The sequence below is a fragment of the Microtus ochrogaster genome, chromosome 7 (genome assembly GCF_000317375.1).
Source record: "Microtus ochrogaster isolate Prairie Vole_2 chromosome 7, MicOch1.0, whole genome shotgun sequence".
Taxonomy (NCBI): Eukaryota; Metazoa; Chordata; class Mammalia; order Rodentia; family Cricetidae; genus Microtus; species Microtus ochrogaster.
The window spans coordinates 43510449-43529440 of record NC_022014.1 but is presented as its reverse complement, the minus strand read 5'-3'; the positions used below and the strand labels follow the sequence as shown (position 1 = coordinate 43529440).

The 18992-nt window shown below is 48.2% G+C and overlaps 1 protein-coding gene across 1 annotated transcript in view; it reads left to right on the top strand.

The window, feature by feature from the left end:
- The first annotated feature begins 6961 nt into the window (after positions 1–6961).
- Positions 6962–18992, top strand: part of LOC102001814 (proton-coupled amino acid transporter 1) — a 31651-nt gene continuing 19620 nt past the window's right edge. The window contains exons 1-2 of the mRNA XM_005350048.2: positions 6962–7084; positions 18378–18522. Coding sequence (XP_005350105.1) covers positions 18383–18522 — 140 coding nt within the window. The 5' untranslated portion in view covers positions 6962–7084; positions 18378–18382. The remainder of the gene's footprint in view (positions 7085–18377; positions 18523–18992) is intronic.

The window sequence follows — 18992 nt, the reverse complement described above, 5'->3', positions numbered from 1 at the left end:
CACACACACACACGCACACACGCACACACACACACACACGCACACACACACACACACGCACACACACACACACACACACACGCAGAGCATGTGTGGATCCTGTCCATTCATTCTTTCACCCTCATCTCCCCTTTCCCTCCCCTCCCTGCCAGCGTCCTCCCTCGTCTCTAGAAGTCTGTGCTACTTTGTGCTGTTGTGATGAAATGCCACGACACCTACACACGTGGCAGAGGGAAAGATAAGACCCACACAATGTGTCATAGTGTGTCCTGATTACTCAGCCAATGAGGAGATGGAGGGAGGGGCTTGTATTAGGGCTATAGAAACTGCTCTCTGTGCTAAATCACTGCCTATCATTCCGGCCTGACACCTGGCCTTGCTAAGATAAACAGCCCCAGTGTCGTTTCTCTGAGTCCTCAGTCACTTCTTATGAAGTCAATGTCTTTGTCACCATTATGAGGTAATGCCAGGTCTGCCAAACCCACAGCTGGGGATTTAGGGCTTGCTCTACGTTTCATAACCCGCCTGGACCCGACCCCTGGAATAGTCCTCTTCATCAGTATTTTTTTTTTTCTGCTAGTTGGCCCAGAAGACTGAGAGTCAGGAAGCCGTGGGCTGAGTAAGAGGTGAGGGAATTGGAGGGACAGAGGGAGGGACTAGGCGTGTAAACATTTTCAGCTATGGTGTGTCTAGACCAGGGGAGATCCCGAGACACACAATATGCTCTTGGAGGTGTGCCCCAGCACAGCCTGACTTTAAAGACGTATTTTATTATTCAGGTGTCTGTGCACATGAAGTGCAGGTGCCCTTGGGGGCAGAGGGGCAAGTTGGATCCCCTGGAGTTAAGGATGGACGATTGTGAGCCTTCATACATGAGTTCTGGGATCTGATCGTGGGCCCTCTGCACACATACTTAAAAGCTGAGCCATCTCTCCAGTGCCCAAACTTGTAATAAATAGAACTTGTTTGAGTTTCCTATTCTTTCTATAATAACTACACGCAGATTTTGTTTATTTATTTATTTTTGAGGCAGGGTCTTTTTGTGATTTGTTTTTTTTATTGTTTTTATTGTGCTATACACTTTCTCCACTCCCTTCCTCCCCTCTCCCCTTCTACCTCTCCCGTGACCCCCACACTTCCAATGTACTCGGGAGATCTTGTCTTTTTCTCCTTCCTATTTAGATCCATGTACGTCTCTCTCAGGGTCCTGTTTGTTGTCTAGGTTCTCTGGGGTAGCTACACACAGATTTCTAAAACACAAGTTTATTCACTCACAGCGCCAGAAGTTGGGCGTCCAAAAGCCATGGTATCCTCGGGACTCAGTCATTCTGAGACTTTAAGGAAGATGCCACTGCTCTTCAGCTTTGAAGGCTCCCGTAGACACTAGGCTTATGGCTCCTCCTCGTAGCCTCCCAACTGGTAGGAGACCATCTTCCTATTCCACACTCCTCCCTCCTATAGGCCTAGATAGTTCTGGATAATCTCACTACAAATTCTTTAATTGAGTCATATCCTTTGCCATCTAAGAGAGAACCTAGAAGGTTCTGAGGTTAGGAGCCAACTCTGGAGGCCATCTTGTCTATGTTAGAGTTTCTTAAACTTCGTGTCAACTCTGACCCTCTAATGGCGTTCTGTCCGTGAAAGGTTTTTTTTTTTTTGTGTGTGTGTGTGTGTGTGTGTGTGTGTGTGTGTGTGTGAACTTGGGTATACAGGCATCTAAAGTAGATATAAGCATCAAATGTTTACTAGTAACAAATCATAAACACATTTACTTTAAAACTGTTCTGTCTCTGGGCATGGTGGCTCACTCCTTTAATCCCAGCATCCAGGAGGCAGGGATAGGTGAATCTCTGTGGGTTTGAGGCCAGCCTGGGCTACAGAGTGAGTTCCAGGACAGTCAGTACTACACAAAGCATTGCTTCTCAACCTGTGGGTCCCAACCCCTTTAGGGGCCTGAATAACCCTCTCACAGGGATTGTATATCAGATATCCTGCATATCAGATATTTACATTACAATTCATAACAGTAGCAAAATTACAGTTATGAAGTAGCAACAAAAAGAATTTTATGGTTGAGGGTCACCACAACATGAGGAACTGTATTCAATGTTTGAAGCATTAGCAAGGTTGAGAAATGACACAGAGAAACCGTCTCAAAAAACAAAACAAAACAAAATTGTTCTGCCAATCTTACAATCGTCAATTCTGAGAACGTTGCTTTGGATGAATCCATAGTATGAAATGGTAGAAGTATGTGTAGGGTCACTTCAGAAATTGTTAGAAAATTTGTTTTATCTCAAGTCAAGATATTTAATGCTTTTTAAAGATGACACTTATGTCAGCAACTAAATCGGTTTGAGACGTTAGAAAGAATTACATGTATGTGTGTGTTTGCTTGCCTATATATGCATCACACCTGTGTGTAGGAGCCATGGAGTGTTGCAGGCTTTCTTGGCCCACCAGGCCCCAAATCATAACACAGAGACTTATTATTAAATATGAATGCTTAGCCTTAGCTTAGGCTTGTTTTAGCTAGCTCTTAAAAAAACAACAACCTTAAATGAGCTCATTTCTATAATCTGTGTGCTGCCCCGAGCACATTTGCCTCATCTGTATTCTGTCCATCCCACCTTCCTGCTTCCTCCGTGTCTGTCTGTCTGTCTGGCCCTCATCTGGCTTGCCGACTCCTCCTTTCTCTCTGGTCACCAACCCTGCCTATCCCTCCTTTGCTTAGTTTTTGGCTGTTGAGTTTTTTATTAGACCAATCTTTACCGTAGGCAGGCAAGGTGAAATAGCAACACATCTTTGCATAGTTCAACAAATGCAGCATCAACAAAAGCAGCACATCTTTACACAATGAAACAAATATTCTATTTCACAACAATGGAGGGCAGAAAAGAGCATGGGGTCCCCTGGGACCGAAATTAGTGGTAGCTGTGAGCTGCTGTGGAGGTGTCAGGAACTGAGCCTGGGTTCCCTTCGAGAACAGAAAGAACTTTTCTTAGCTATTTCTCCAGTCCTGAAAACCCAATTTTAAAAATTAGATCTCCTAGTCTGTAGGGTTAAGCCAGCCCCTTTAGGGGGCGGGTTTTGCCTCGGGCGAATGTTGACTGATAAATTGGGCTCACGGAGCCTGCACGCTCCCTTTTTCTTTCCTACCTCCTGTGCTACGCAGCCGGAACTTCGGTTCTGTAAGTTTTATTTAATCATTAAAATTGTATACATTCTTAATATTTGCCTGCATTTATTCACGCAGGTACACTAGTCCAATCCAATCCAAAGACAGACTGATCTGACACTCACATACTGAGGAATGATCCTAGGGAAATATTAAAAGTCTTTTCTTTTTTTTAACTGTTAGTATTTTTTTATTGATTTTTATTGAGTTCTACATTGTTCTCTGCTCCCCTCCCTGCCTCTCCCCTCCCCTCTTTAACCCTCTCCCAAGGTCCCCACGCTCCCAATATACTCAAGAGATCTTGTCTTTTTCTACTTGTCTCTCTTAGGGTCCTCATTGTTGTCTAGGTTTTCTGGGATTGTGATTTGTAGGCTGGTTTTCTTTGCTTTCTGTTTAAAAATCACCTATGAGTGAGTACATGTGTTAATTGTCTTTCTGTGTCTGGGTTACCTCACTCAAAATGATGTTCTTTTCATAATTCACCTTTATGATTCTGTAAGAGCGGTAACTGAATGTACAGTAAAAACATTGCTGTTTATGACATACACCTCAAACATGTGGGCTACAACTGAGCTGTTTCAGGCTATGTGCAGTGATGTTGTGTGCCATGACCAGGGACAAGGCACGCATGTCACGTGCTCAGAGCTCATCTGTTCGATATGGCTATGGGGAGCACTCACAGAGTGCTCCAGATTCAGCATAAATTTGATTTTGAAGTAATTTTTTTTTGTCATTGCACACTTAGAAACCTTTGACCAGTTCTAAGTTTTCACAACCCCCACAGTTAGTTACATGATGTCATACAGGGCCACAACCCACAGTTTAGGTAGCTGTGTTTTCCCCCATACATGCCTGATTACCTATGACAATTCCATTATAATCCTGATGGCCACACAGCCTCTTTGATTCTCCTGTCGCCACTTGAACAAAACATACTTAGGATATTTCTCTTACACAGGGCTTTCCTGACTTGTCAACATCCCAGCAGGCAGAAAATGACAATGTTTTGAGAGCTCTTGATGTAAAAGAACAAGGCTGATGTTGGCTAGGCATAACTGTCTCAGGAGCTCCAGCTACCTTAGGACCTGTCGATTGTGCCAACCTTGGTTTGGTGCCAAGGACAGGATGGCACCTCACCTAGGTCCACGTGCTCTGACACTCCTGTCATTTGATGCCTGCCCCTTGGCATTTTGGCATCATGCTCCCTACCCCAGGCCTCTGCTCCTACAGGATTCTTCTTCATATTAAGTGGGGGAGTGTTGGGGTTACTGCCAGGACAGGCTGATTTAACCCCAGAACAAATGAAATCTTGAATAGTTGGCATTTTTCCTAGGACCTTGATTGCTGTGTCTGTAACTTTAATAGCTTAAAAAGAAAAAAAAAACCCGGCACTAGAACCCAGGTGTTTCTAGTGACACTCAGCTGTGTTGTATCACATGACATGGTGCTGCACACACACACACACACACCAGGCAGACTCTCAGTCCTTGAGTGGCAGCCCCAGCCTTGATTGTATCTTTTATACTTTGCCATAATGTATCCTCAAATACTTTGGTGCAAAAATATTAGTGGCAGTCCTTTTTTAAAAATTGCATTGTCTCCTTTCATGGTCTCAAAAACCATAAGAAAAGAGTCAGAACAGGTTAGGGAGATGGCTCGGCTGAGAAAGGGCTTATTGTGCAAGCTTGAAGCCTCAGGTTTGATCCCTGACACCTGTGTGAAAAAGCTGGCCGTAGGGGCACTGGTTTGTAACCCAGTACTGGAAAGGTGAAGATGGGCTCCCTGGACACCCAATCTAGTTTACTTTGTGAGTTCCAGGCCGAGAGACCCTCTGGAGGCTGACGGAAGGGTTGACCGGGTAACTGGGGCAGACAACCCCCCCCCCCAGGTCCTGCCACTCTGACACCAGTCCTTCCTGAAATTTGCTCCTCAGGTGTCATTCTTGCTTCTAAGGCCATCTTCATTTCCTCAGTACCGCTGCTCGCTTGCTTTGAGGCAGAGTCCCGCCATGTCACCAGCTCACAACGTCCTCACGGTGCCTGGCCTTCTCCATGACCATTTTATCTTTGCTCATTGTTGTTCCCAAATGAAAGTGTGTCTACTTCATTCACATCACATAATGAGCTTTTGAACCGTATTCTTGTGGCTTCCAAATATTTGAAACTCGAGCAGTGCTGAGTGCTCCTGCTATAGCAGAGGTCCACGAGTATTAACAGTGTCTCTGCTCTTGGGACTCTGACAAAGGGCCTGGATGTCTGTGTCCCAGCCACAGCGGTTACTGTCCTGCAATAGCAGCATAGTGTTCACTGCCGCCAGGGCCTGGGAGCTTGCTCTGGGAAAGTGGACGACGCTGGATTGACCTCTGCCAGTGTTCTGGCATGTATCATGAGGGTCCACACGGTGATCAAATCAGTTAATGTACAAGGAAAGTTTGCATGGGCCCAGGCTACTGTGAGATACAAGACCTTCAGCGGAGAGGACGGAAGCTGAGTGTACCCAGATGGACCAGAGAACCATGGACCTGCGAAGGAGAGCGGATCCGAGCAGAGTTCATATGACATTTCAGGACTCATCACCCTTGAGGGTGGGGTTTGGGGGAGAACAGAAGTGACCCCCTACTGTTAGGGGCAGAAGGGGTTATCTCCAAAATCTCTCTGTAGCATGACCCCTGTAGGTGAGAGATCTTATGTGACACAGCAAACCACCAGGGGAGGGGAAGAACTGAGCAATGCTTCCATCTGAGCTTTCTAGATGGGGAACCCAAAGGGCGTTCTGAAGCCACCCAGCGGGAAGTGAAGGGGATCAGGCCTCGGGGTTACTCTCTGCCACACTGTAGGAAGTGCTAGACAACATATAACACATCAAGCCAGTCCTGTGATGTGGGGCTCTCAGCAGAAGAGGAATCCCAATCTCCCCATGTCTTTGTGGATATCACTCCTGGGTGATAGCCAGCAAGTATGGAGAGGGACTCTGGAAGTTGTATTGCTTTTTCTTTTCCTTTCTTAAAAATAGTATTTCCCATTTATTTATTAACTACTGAGTGGGTAGGGAGTATATGCATGTGTGTATCTCTGTGTGGCGTATGGAGCATATGCTTGTGTGTATGGTGTATGGAGTGTATGCTTGTGTGTGTATGGTGTGTATAGCATATGCATGCATGTGTATGTGTGTGCATCTGTGTGTATGGTGTGTGGAGTATATGCATGCATGTGTGTGTGTGTGCATCTGTGTGTATGGTGTGTGGAGTATATGCATGCATGTGTATGTGTGTGTATCTCTATGTATATGTGTGGTGCACGGAGTAAAAATGCATGTCTATGTGCATGTCTGTATGGAGTAAATGTATGTGAGTGTATACGTAAGGGTGGGGCAGAGGGAAGTCAGACAGTGACATTCTTTGTCTCCTGGAGTCGCCCCCTCCATCTTATTGTTTTCAGACAAGGTCTCTCTCTCACTGAACCTGGAGCCCACTGTTTTGGCTAGATCAGTTAGTTGCTGAAGAGGCCCAGAGATCTTTCTGCCTCGGGTCCCAAACCCTGGTGTTATGGTATACATTGTCATGCCTGACTTTTTTTTTTTTTAAATGTGGCTACTTTGCAAAAATGGGGACAGCCCATCCCAAGTCAAGGTCGCCTTTGCTGTGGTAGTCCCAGAGGGCAGCCTTTTCTGCAGCTTTTCTGCAGCGGCGGCTGAAGGCCGCCAGGTGACGCTGCGGAACAAGGATCTGGGAGGAGGAGCGTGGAGCGCGACAGCACATGACTTGGGCTGGGGAGCCGGCGTCACGTGACGGGGTCCGGAAGCGGCTGTCCAGCAGACTTAAAAACGATGGCTAGGGGTCGGCGCTGAGGCTGCGCGGGGTGGGTTGAGCTGGAGCCGGAGCCTGGGCTGGACAGGGTCGAGCCACCGGTGAGTAGTGCACGCCCTGCGCTGCAGTCGGGAGACAAATCCTGCTGTAGCGCCAGGCGCCCGGTCCTCCCGCTAAGCAAACGCTGCTGCTCAGGGACCGGTCACCCGTGGGATGGGGTTTCCCGAGCCCTTTTGACAGGTGTGCAGTCGCTGTTTCCAGGTGGAGAGGGTCTCACGGATGCCCAGCTCTGGTCAACCCCATGTTTCCTAATGCGGTTGGACGAGCCATGCCCTTGCCTTGGGTCACAGGATACCAAACTGCAACTCCCCTCCTCCGATAGGAGGGGAAATTGAGGCTCGGGGCTGTATGGGGGCTTCTGAGATGTTCTCGCGTCAGGGTGTCAGCTCCGGCAGCTGTTAGCCTCCTGCCACTTCGTCTTCTGCGGGGAAACTCGCCCTGCGAAGGGCCACTTGTCCCTTCCGCTGTGGGTCGCGTCCTTGTTTAGCTCTGCTCTGCCTGGGTTCTCCACACCAGTCATGGGCTCTGGGTGTGGTTCTGTTCGCTGATGGTTTTTCTTTTTTGCACACTCATCACTCTGTAGGCTTCGTTTCTAACCGTTCTCCTGTTTTGTGGAAGTCACACAGAAAAATGAAATAGGAGCTGGAATAGGCTAGAGGGGCCAGGGCGTGGAGAAGCTCTGATGTGAACTTGAAGACCATTTGCTTTGTTTTGTTTCCCATAATTAGATTTTGGTGGCTACTGCTTATGTGGATGGATTTTTTTGGCGCGGGTGTGTGTGGGGGGACCTGGGGCGGGAGCTTGTTGGTACAGGATAGCAACATAGTGTCCTGTAAGGAACTGACTGACCCTTGGGAATCTCCTAGTGTTTTAGCTTTTGCCTCTTGCTTGACGCCTAAGGAGACTGGGAATCCTCAGCTGGGTTTACATTTTTCAGTGTATGGCAATAGGGCTGATTTAGTCCCCGGGCGTCCTTTTGATCTGACATTCTCATCATTGGGGTCTGTTTGCTGTTATTCGGAGAGATTTCTCACTCCTTGTGTACAAGGGCTAGATCTCGTTCTGGAAGGAGTTTTACCTATACTTATTCCTGATTGTCATGAATGCACAAGCCCCGCCCCCTACAGCCCCCATTATGGCTAAATAGACAACTGGCAACTTATCTTTCTCAGGACCAAGACTTCTTTTGGCTCTTGTTTGCATTCTAATTTACTAATTAACAGGTATATTTAGCATATAGGGTTTTTGTTTGGATGGATGGAACCCGGGCCCCTGGACATACTGAGCAAGCACTCTTCCAGTAGTCTGCATCCTATCCCTTAATTTTCGACTATGGACCATGTTCTTGAGGTTGAAAGTAGGAGGTGCCGCTGGCTCTCAGCACTTAGCGCTAACTTGAGGCTGTGTGATGTATGTGCTCGCTGCAGCCTCTTTGTTTTTATGTCTCTACGTTCTCTTTAACCCCGTGGCTGTTCGTTTGGCTTCATCCATGTTTTGCTGTCTTTGTCTAGCCCTGAGTCTAGGAGAGAGGGCATTTGTTTATTTTATTATTCTGGAGACTACAGTTGAGATCAGTGCAGTCAGGGAAGTGGTTTTGAGCACGAAAACTTTCAAGGAATCAGTTCTCTTTTGTGTTAGACACAGTGTGGAGTTCCTTGTTGCCACATGGAATTATCATTGGGCATTTAATTGATTGCCTTGGTTTCTTTGCAGGTGAATCTCTAGTTGGCTAGAGAACTGACCTAAATACAGCTGTGTTTTCCTTCTCTCTCCTCTCCTCCTCTCCTTTTCCCTCTTTCTCAACCTTTTCCCCTCCTGCCCTCTCTTCCCCTCTCCCTTTCCTCCCATCCTCCCTCTTCCTTTCTCTGTGTGTTTGTGCACATGCATGAGTGTGTGCATGTGTGTGTGGTGTGAAATCAGAACACAACCTGAGGTGATGTTCCCCAGGCGCTATCTACCTTTGCTGAGACAGTCTCCTTGGCCTGTAGCTGACTGATTGTTTAGGTTGGGTTGGCCGTGAGCCCGGTGGATTTACCTGTCTCCATCTCCCAAGCACCTGGATTATGAGGGAATCATTGTGCTGGCTTTTCCCCTTGGATTTGGGAATTGAACTCAGGCCCTTGTGTTTGCAAGGCAAGATTTTACTGACAGTTAACTTGCCAGTACCTCGTTTCCTTCCTTTTGCCTCAGCTCCCACCTCATGAGGGTCTCGGCTCTTTAGAGCCGGCTTCTTGTTGCTCCTTCCCTGTCTTGAAGCCAGACCCTGGACTGGGCTGGTGAATTTTTTTTTTTCTGCTTTCACCGGCCCCAAAGCTGCTGCTAACCGTTTCTAGAACCATGTTCCTGAAGTGATTTTTCTTTTTTCTTTTTTTTTTCCGAGACAGTTTCTCTGTGGCTTTGGAGCCTGTCCTGGAACTAGCTCTGTAGACCAGGCTGGTCTCGAACTCACAGAGATCCGCCTGCCTCTGCCTCCCGAGTGCTGGGATTAAAGGCGTGCGCCACCATTGCTTGGCGTGATTTTTCTTTTTCCTGTGAAGGAGAGTCCCATTTCGTCTGTTGGCCTGAGCCCAGGCCTTGAGGGTCTCATGCCTCCTTCCTTTGGCCAGATGCAAACTGCAGACCTCCGCCTCATGGTTTGGCATGTAAGCTGCTTAGCATGGAAGCCACAGGATGCTGTATGTGAGGCTACCCCAAACACATTGCTCTTGGAAGCCTAGACATCCAAGCCAGGACTCAATGAGCTGCGTGTGTGTGTGTGTGTGTGTGTGTGTGTGTGTGTGTGTCTGTCTGTCTGTCTGTCTGTCTGTCTGTCTGTATGCGTGGCAGGGTCTCCTCTGTGCTGCCTTTCTCTGTGAATTCAGCAGTCTGTCTGTGCAGGGCATTGCCGGCCTTTGGTATTAGCTCAACATTTTCAAGTTAGGGACCCATCTCAGTCCTTGTCCTTGTTTGCTCTCTGTTGCTGTGATAAACATCACAGCCCAAAGCAGCTTGGGGAGGAAAGGCTTTGTTACATCTTATAGCTTATGATGAAGGGCATGCATGGGGCAGGAACTCAGCAAGGGAGGACCTGAAGCAGAGGCCATGGAGAAACACTGCTTATGGGCTTGGTCCCCATGATTGCCCAGCCTGCTTCCTTACACCAACCAGGACCACCTGCTCATGGGTGGCACCACCTCCAGTGAACTGGGCCCTCCCACATCAATCATTAATCAAGGAAATGCTTCACATTCACAGACTTGCCTGCAGGAATCGGATGTAGGCATTTTCTCCATTGAGATTCCCTTCTCCCGGCGGTGTGCTGGCCTTTCTTGGTTGTCGACGTGACTACAATGGAAATTAACCAAAACTAAACAGCTGGGTACACCCGTGAGGGATTTTCTTCTCTTAATTAAATCATTTGAAATGGCAACCCCCACTTTTCACCCAGATCTTTTGAGATGGGAAGATCCGCCTTTAATCTGGGCCACACCTGCTGGCAGCCTGTATAAAGGACATGGAAGAAGGAAGAGCTCTCTGCCTGCTTGCTCTTGCTAGCAAGTCCATTCCTTCACTGTAATGAAAGCCTGCTTCTTTGGGATTCTGGCATATACCGAAGACCAGCCGAGACATTCCACCTTGTGGGCTGAACAGTGACTGGATCCTTGTCAGTTCTGCCCCTCTAGAGAATTCCGGCTAATACAGTGACCCTGGCTTGAGGTGCCGAGTTGACAGAAACCTGGCCAATCCTGTAGAGTGTTAACCAGCACTACAAAGTTTGTGTAAAGAATCTTTCTCTGGTCCAGGGTGTCTCCATGGTAATAGTCACTACCATCACTGAGGGTCCACTGTGTGTCAGGCAACGCACCTGGGCTTTATCTTATCTTCCTAATAGTACTACAGCTTGGCGTACTGGGGACCGTCTCTCAGGTGAAGGAGTTCAGATAGAATCAGAGAGAGTAACTTTGCTGGAGTTCCTTCCTGATGCCAGCCTGTATATACCATGCTTTAGGACCAATTTGGGGCTAGGCATTTTAGAGCCTGTACCATCTGGTGGTAGAAGGTTATTGGTCTGGAACTGTGGTTTGCTGACCTGGAATTGCAGGTAAGCTTTCTGCATCTGGCAGTTGGATGGGGCCTTCTCTGCATAGGCTGTGGTTTGCCTCTGGATGTAGGCTCTTGTGAAGTCACGCCTGGCCCTGGCACTTGGTGTGTGTGGGTAAAAACTAACCATGCATGCCTGTCCCTTAGTCACCGCGCACTGCTGACAGCAGCAGCTGTCCCGTGGCTGCCCCAGCATGGGACTCCTTCCAGCACGAGGCTGGATTGCAGAATACACTGTGGTGGCTTTGGTGGAGCGCCTCCCAATGCTGTTTCTAACTGTTCTTGGAGATGGAAGAAATTTTCACTTCCCTCCTGCTAGACCACATTTGGCAACCCAGTCTGTGTCTTCTGTTCTTTTCTATAGAATTCTAGTACCAGAGAAAAGAATGTACTGCTTGCTCTGGGTTCTAGAATCCAACTCATGGCCTTAAAATAATAGACCACTTAGTTTGCAAGTACTCACCACAGTGGACTGGAGAGATGGCTCAGAGGTTAAGTGCATTTGCTCCTCTGCCCAGAGGGCCAAGCTTGGTTCCCAGCCCCCATACAGGAGGGACATATCTGCGTGGAACTCCAGCTCCAGGGACTCTGATGCCCTTTTCTGACATATATTCACACAAAATGCACACGCATACACATCAGTAAAATAAGTCTTAAAAGCTGTTTTTAAAAATTACTACCGGTTCCTGACTGTGGTGGGAGGTGACCCCGGAAGTATAGGCATCATGATAAGATTATATATTTTGAAGTGCTTTGTGTAAATGATTGTGATCAGGGTCACCCAGGAAGCCCAATAAAACCAAACCTGCTGAGTGTTGGGGTGCTGTAACCCAGCACTTGGGTGGCTGACACAGTGGAGAGAGAGCAGTCTGAGTTACAGAGAGAGGAGAGCCTGAGTCCAGAAGAAAAAAATAAAAATAAAACAAGGCTTCCTAGCCTTGGCTGAGCAGAGCCGATAGGTAGCATACACATTCTCTCTGATTTCTAAATTTAATGTAATAGCATTAAAATCTAGAAAAAAAAACTTTTTTGCAGTTTCTACATCTGATCTTAGCCAAAGCGCCAACTAGCATTCTTTGCATTTTAATATTTAACTGAATATATTCCAAAGTAATATCACTGTAACACATAGACCACATAAAAATTTAAATTCACGAGGTATTGCATCATTTTTATTCTAGTGTGTTCAGGGTTCAGCTTTGATCCCTGGGTTTGTTTTGTGTCACTTTGTAGCCCTTCCTGGTAATTCTGCCTTAGCTTCCCTATGGGTCCTATTGAGTAGAGACTTTGCCTTGTGTTGACGGACCACACATAATCCATAAACTGTTGCTGTCCTCAAGAACCTGAAAGACAGGCCTGCTTCAACTTTCTCGCATTACATAACCCCCATTTCACGTTAACAGGTCCCATTAAATCTCCCAAGGGGGCAGGGGTTGGCAGTTGCTGGAGTTGATGTGGATGCCAGGCTTCCTCAAGGGAGCCTAGGGGGTGGGTGGCACAGCAGGGGAGCAGGAATTGGAAGAGGAAGGAGAGGCCCTGTGTAGAATGGGGTGACTGTGTCCACCCTCCCCAGTGTGCCAGCTGAGAGTGGGGTATTGCCTAGCCTTGCCGGAGATGAATCTCTCTGTCCTCCCTCCCTTTCTCTAAAACAGGGTCTCCTGTAGCCCAGGCCAGCCTTGGAGGACCTTGAGTTTGTGAGCCTTCTTGTCTGCATCTCCTGAGTGCTGGGTTGCAGACCTGCACTCCATACTGGTGCTGAAGAGGGAGCCAGGGCCTTGTGCATGCTATGCCAGGCAAGCTGCCTACCAGCTGGACCCCATCCTGAGCCCTGGGAAACATGCCTTCTCCCAGACTGGTCTTGTCTGTTTGGACAACTGTGCAAATATAATAGAAGGTTCTTCCTGAACAACCAAGTCTCTTTGGGCTCTTTGCTCTTTTGATAGCCCACCACCCAGCTCCAAATAAGCACATGGAAGCTTATTATTACTTATAAATGCCTGACCTTAGCTTGGCTTAGTTCTAGCCAGCTTTCCTTAACTTAAATTATCCCATCCACCTTTGCCTCTGGGCCTTTTCCTTTTCTTACTTCTGTTTTCCGACTTTCACTCTTACTCTATGACTGCCTGGGTGGCTGGCCCCTAGTGTCCCCCTCTCCTTGTTCTTTTGCTCCTTGATCCTCCTTCTCTTTATTCTCTCTGCCTGCCGACCCCACCTATTTTCTCTCCTGCCTTGCTATTGGCCTTTTAGCTCTTTATTAGATCAGTCAGGTGTTTTATACAGGCAAAGTAATGCAGCTTCACAGAGTTAAACAAATGCAACATAAAAGAACGCAACACATCTTTGCATCATTAAACAAATGTTCCACGGCATGAACACATCTTAAAATAATATTCTACAATAACCAGGTACCTCCCTCCTCCTTCCCAATTGCAAGTCTCTGCGCTAAAGGATCCTCAAGGTTCCAAAGGAAAAGTCTAATGCAAGTGGCAGCCCTTTGACTTTCCGTGGTCTGGCCTGAGGGTATGGGCCTGTAATCCCAGCTACTTGGGAGGCTGAGGCCAGAAGATCTCAAGAGTGAGTTCAAGGGCAAGACTCTGTCACAACAACAAAAACAAAAAAATGGGGGTAAGAGGGATGCTTGTGCTACAACCCAGTGGTAGAGCGCTTCCTAGCCTGTGTGATTCTGTCACTTTGATCCCCACCCCCAAAACAAAAACAAGCCAAAAACAAAACAAGTGTTGTAGTTCCTAAGTCATAAGGGTGGATGTTCTCACTGCCTCCTTTATCAGATTTCCACCCCTTTCTTGCTCCTGGCCCTGAGCCCTGGATATACAGTGTGTTCTAACTTCATGATTCTTTCAGTGTGTTACCTGGTACACAATGCAATGCCCAAGCCCCCTGCAACTCTCTGCCTGCTTCCCCTTCCCATCCTGGTGTAGCCTGGAATCACCCGCTTCTGTAGCATGTATTATTATGTTATTCATTTAAGTTTATCATTAACCAATGCCTATAAACGGCATCTCCCCCATCATCACTGTGCACACCGTTGCTAAGCCACATCCCCCGTATCAGTAGCAACCCATTAGACCTCAGATCTAGAGATTTCAGGTTAGTTTTGAGCAGTTGCCTTTGCTTCATTCTGCTGTGGGGAACTTCACTTTTGACACACGGCATAGAGAAACCTCTTTACAGTGTCAGGGACAAACTGAGAATCTGTGCCACAGCAGACTCTTTAACATAAATTTCCTGTTTTTTATTATTAAATGAAATTAATTTTTTTTTTTTAGACAAGGTCTCAGTATGTACCCCTGGCTAGCCTGGAACTCGCTGAGATCCATCTGCCTTTGTCTCCAAAGTGCTGGGATTAAAGGCGTGAGTCACCATATCTAGTTTAATTAGGTTTGAGACAGGGTCTTACTGTATTGCCCAGGCTGGCCTTGAATTTGTAACTTGTCTCCTGACTGCTGGGATTATAGGTTGAGTCACCACACCCTGGCCACAGTAGGTTTGTGCTGGGTTGGTCTTGGGGGTTTTATCATCATCCTGTTTTGCCTCTGCCTTCAGTAATATTCACAGCTCGCATACAAGGTTCTATTTAGATGCGTGGGGTGTGCTGGAAGAGACTAAAAATAAGTTGCTATTCATATAGGCAATTCCATCTTTTGATTGGCACCTCAGAGCTACAGGGGGCCCCCGGTCTGTGTGTCCCACTCTCCTTTCTATGTTTGCAAACTAAGATCATAGGGAAGAAAATTGTTCGGTTACCAAGCAAATTGGTGACAGAGGCCAGCTTCCCACCCAGGCCTCCTGGGTACACATTGACTCATTATTAGCGTTTGCTCGTATGACGAAGAGGTTTTCCGCTTTCTACATCAATGTAGGCTTTTGCTTCCCCCAGATGTGCTTGAGTCTCTGTGTCCCATGAGTCAATGCAATCCTTGGGCTCTCAGTGGGACCAGTGACAGTAGAGCAGGGGTTTCCTCCCTGGGGTTACAGGCACTGTGTGGAGTCAATGTGCTTTATCCACACCAAACGTCTTGTTGAGGCTCCGTCCCCAAGGTGATGGTGTTGAGGAATGTTGGGGTCTCTAACGGACCCACGGGACACTACTGTCATGGAGGGGTTGATGTAGTTGCCCAGTGAGTGGGTTAGTAACCTTGGGAACAGTTAGGAAGTGAGCATGGCTCTCCCTTTGGTCTCTTCTCACCTTGTGATCTTGCTCCTCACTCTTGTGACCGTTCTTCCTCACTTCCCATGGGTTTCTGGTTTTCTGCCATGAATAAAGCAGGGTGAGACCCTTGAGGGAAGCAACAGATACTTGAACATTCAGAACTGTGAGCTCTTTCCTTCCTTCCTTCCTTCCTTCCTTCCTTCCTTCCTTCCTTCCTCCCTCCCTCCCTCCCTCCCTCCCTCTCTCCCTCCCTCCCTCCCTTTCTTCCTTCTCTCCCTTCCTTCCTTCCTTTCTCCCTCCCTTCCCTCTCTCCCTCCCCCCTTCCCTCTCTCCCTCCCTCCCTTCCTCCTAAAAGATTTATGCAGTGTGCTCTATCTGCATGTACACCTTTATGCCAGAAGAGGGCACCAGATCCCACTAGAGATGGTTGTGAGCCCCGATGTGGTTGCTGGGAATTGAACTCAGGACCTCTGGAAGATCAGCCAGTACTCTCAACCACTGAGCCATCTCTCCAGCCCCTGTTTGTTTATTAATAAATTACCTAGCTTCAGATAGTTTGTTAAAACGACAGAAAGTGGAGTAAGAGCCCTTCACTGGCTTTCCACTATGCAGTTCCCTTGTGAGGATGTGCAGCTCCTTTCCTGGCTCACAGTTGGTAGAAGATGATGTGTCCCTGGATCACTCTTGTGCTGGAGGTAGGGCTGGTTTTCAGGAGTCTGCAGAGGGGATCCCTGAGCAGAGAGACATCCTCTGGGCAGCTGGTGTTGGGGTGGCAGTTGGAGAGCCAGCTTCTCACCCAAGCCAGGCTGGTGTCTCCTTGCTGGGAGAGAGCCTGGTAGAGATGGAATGGGTTTTCTTGATCATTTTTTATTGCTGATGTACTTTCCCACCCTTATCAGACTGCAGATCCTTGAAGAATAGGGACCTGACTCTTTTCCGTTTAGATCCCACAGCACCTGGTACTGTCACCAGGACACATTTCCACACCAACAAGCAGCCAGGAGGGAGATACGCTTCTGGCCTTGCTATGGCTTGGCAGGACAGGACCCTCTGTCTTTGGGGGAGAGCCTTCTCCTATGCATTGAGGGGTTTAAGGTGACCTGTGAAGACTCCTTAGCACTGGGCTAGGGTTCTGGGGGCTTCCACGACTTTCCCCTGGCTGAGAAAAGCCCTTCCCTCTGTTCTTCTTCCCTCCTCTCTTCCCCAGAGCCATGTGGAGAGGACACAGCCTCACCATCCCTCATCAGCACACAGCAGGGAGGGTTACTTCTTTCACCAGCCGTTAAACATGAGCAAATTCATAAACATTTAAGAGAAGGCATGGGGCTGGAAAGGTGTGACACCGTCCTCCCCGTCATGAAGGTCATGATCAATGTTCCTGTAAGAAGATGACTTTAATGAGGGTGCGAGTGTTTATTTAGTCAACATTTTATGTGACATGGTAGCCTTCTGAGGAAAATATGGAAGGGCCCAGGGGGTTCTGTTCACTTTGAGCTCACATTCCCGATTGTACGCTCCGATTTGCTGAAGTGTGGGCAGTTGTGTGGAAAAACTGGCCACAGTGTGTGGTAGAGGAAGCCAACTGAGCTACACCCCACCCGTCTGACCATTCAGATTCTGTCTGCCTCTGTGTGGAACTTTCCCTCCTTCCAGGACAGGACAAAGAAAACAGAAGGGGTACCATGGCCATTTTAGGTCTCATGGCTGCTTGGCAGAGAGGGACAGATTCACTTCAGGGACAGAGGTTGGGAGGAAGGCATGGAGCAGGAGAAGGTCACCGGACTTGTTGTTGGGGCAACTCCTGTGGCCTTCAGGCCTCCTTTAGTTCACACTGCTTGGTTGCCAAAGCTGTGCCTTTTGTATTGGACTTTGGGAACCATTTTATGAGCCCCCAACATAGCATCATGGAGAGGAGCTACTGAGACAAAGATGGGGTAGGTATCTCATGGTCTTTCCTGCTCACATTCCTCTTCCTCTGAGCTGTGGTCAGCCACCATATTCCAGCACTCAGGTTGGTGGCAAGAAGAGCCCAGGGTGAGGAGATGAGCCTTCCTGATCACCCCGACCTAGTTCCATCCCTGTTGCTCTGATGAAAGCCTCCATGCGAACACACTGGAGGAGAAAGGGTTAATTTTAGCTCAGAATTTCAGGTTCTAGTCATTTGTTTCAGGGATGTCAAGGTGGCAGAAACTTGAAACAGTTAACTGTATCCACAGTCAAGAGCAAAGAGAAATGAATGCGGACATGCTCCCATGCTTGTTTGTGCTCAGCTTGATTTTCCTAGGGAATGGTGTTGCCCATAGTGGGCGGTGTCTTCCCACATCAGTTAACTTAAGACGGTTCCCCTATAGACGCTCCCCTCAGGCCAACCTGACCTAGACAGACCTTCACTGAGATTCTCTTTTTAAGGGGATTATAGGATGTGTCAAGGTGTCGATTAAAATTAACCATTACAGCTTCCAAAGAGTAGGAGATGGGCGGAGCTCATGGTGGGAAAGAGGGAGTTGTTTGTGATCTGGGACCCTGTGGAGCTGGAGGAGAATTGGGTGGCCCTGAGGGATCTCATGACTAACACCACGCTGTCTGCTGAAGGCAGAGGATTAAAAAGGACACCCGAAGAAACATCTAGGTTCATGTCATCTGAGAGCTCGCTCTTGGGGAAGGCGTGTGATTTAACTACTGTTTGAGGTCCAAGAGATAAGCTCAGAGGAGGGTGGGGGTGAGCCCAGCCAGAAGACCAGGGAAGGCTCCTTGGAAGTGCACACTTGCATTACCCCGCCCTGCCCAGCGACCTTACTTATTCGTTGCCCAGGTGCCCTAGAATTAATTTAGAAATTTATGAGCATGGCACCGTGTGGAAAGGTGGGGAGGCAGAGGCCACACAGGCCCAGCCTGCCCTGTGGACTTGGTGCCTCTTGCGTTCTCCTTGGTTGGGACTGGCCACTCCAGTCAGACTCACCCTGTGGTGCATCTGTCACTGGGAGTAGCTGTGACAATGGCTACCACTGTGTCTGAGCCCACCCCACACCTGGAGATGAAGGCCCCAGCTACTGGAGGTCTTAACGCCGCCTCTGTCCCCACAGCTACCATGTCCACGCAGAGACTTCGGAACGAAGATTATCACGACTATAGTTCCACAGACGTGAGCCCTGAGGAGACCCCATCTGAAGGCCTTGGTAACTTCTCCCCTGGCTCCTACCAGCGCTTAGGGGAGAGCAATAGCACAACGTGAGTACTTGTGACCCCTGCCATGGAGTGGGCTTTCCTGTCCCCAAGTCTCCCCGGGAACGGATTGTGCCTCCATCTTCCCATTGGACATCATACCCAGCTTGACAGAGGAAAGGGCTCTGCCCTTCCTGGTCATTTCTCATTCCTTGTTAGTTCCAGAAGGCTGGTGGCCAGGAAGAGCGTTGACTTAAAAGCCTCTAGAGGCATAATCTCTTGGGCTAGAACCAAGTGTCAGATGCGTCTGGCCCCATTAACGCCTCCTTGGCAGAGCCTCATGGGACTCCTGTCCCATCACCAGGTGGCAGACATGGGGAAAGGGAGTGGCAGCGGTTTTTAAGAACCCTCCAGAGTAGGTAGGGAAGAGAGATCCACTTTGCCTTCCTTAAGGAGGCTGCAGTCTTGAGCCTGGAAGCTGTACTGTTCTCATCGGGGCCAAATTTGGCCTTCTTTGGTCCTCAGTTTCTCCAGAT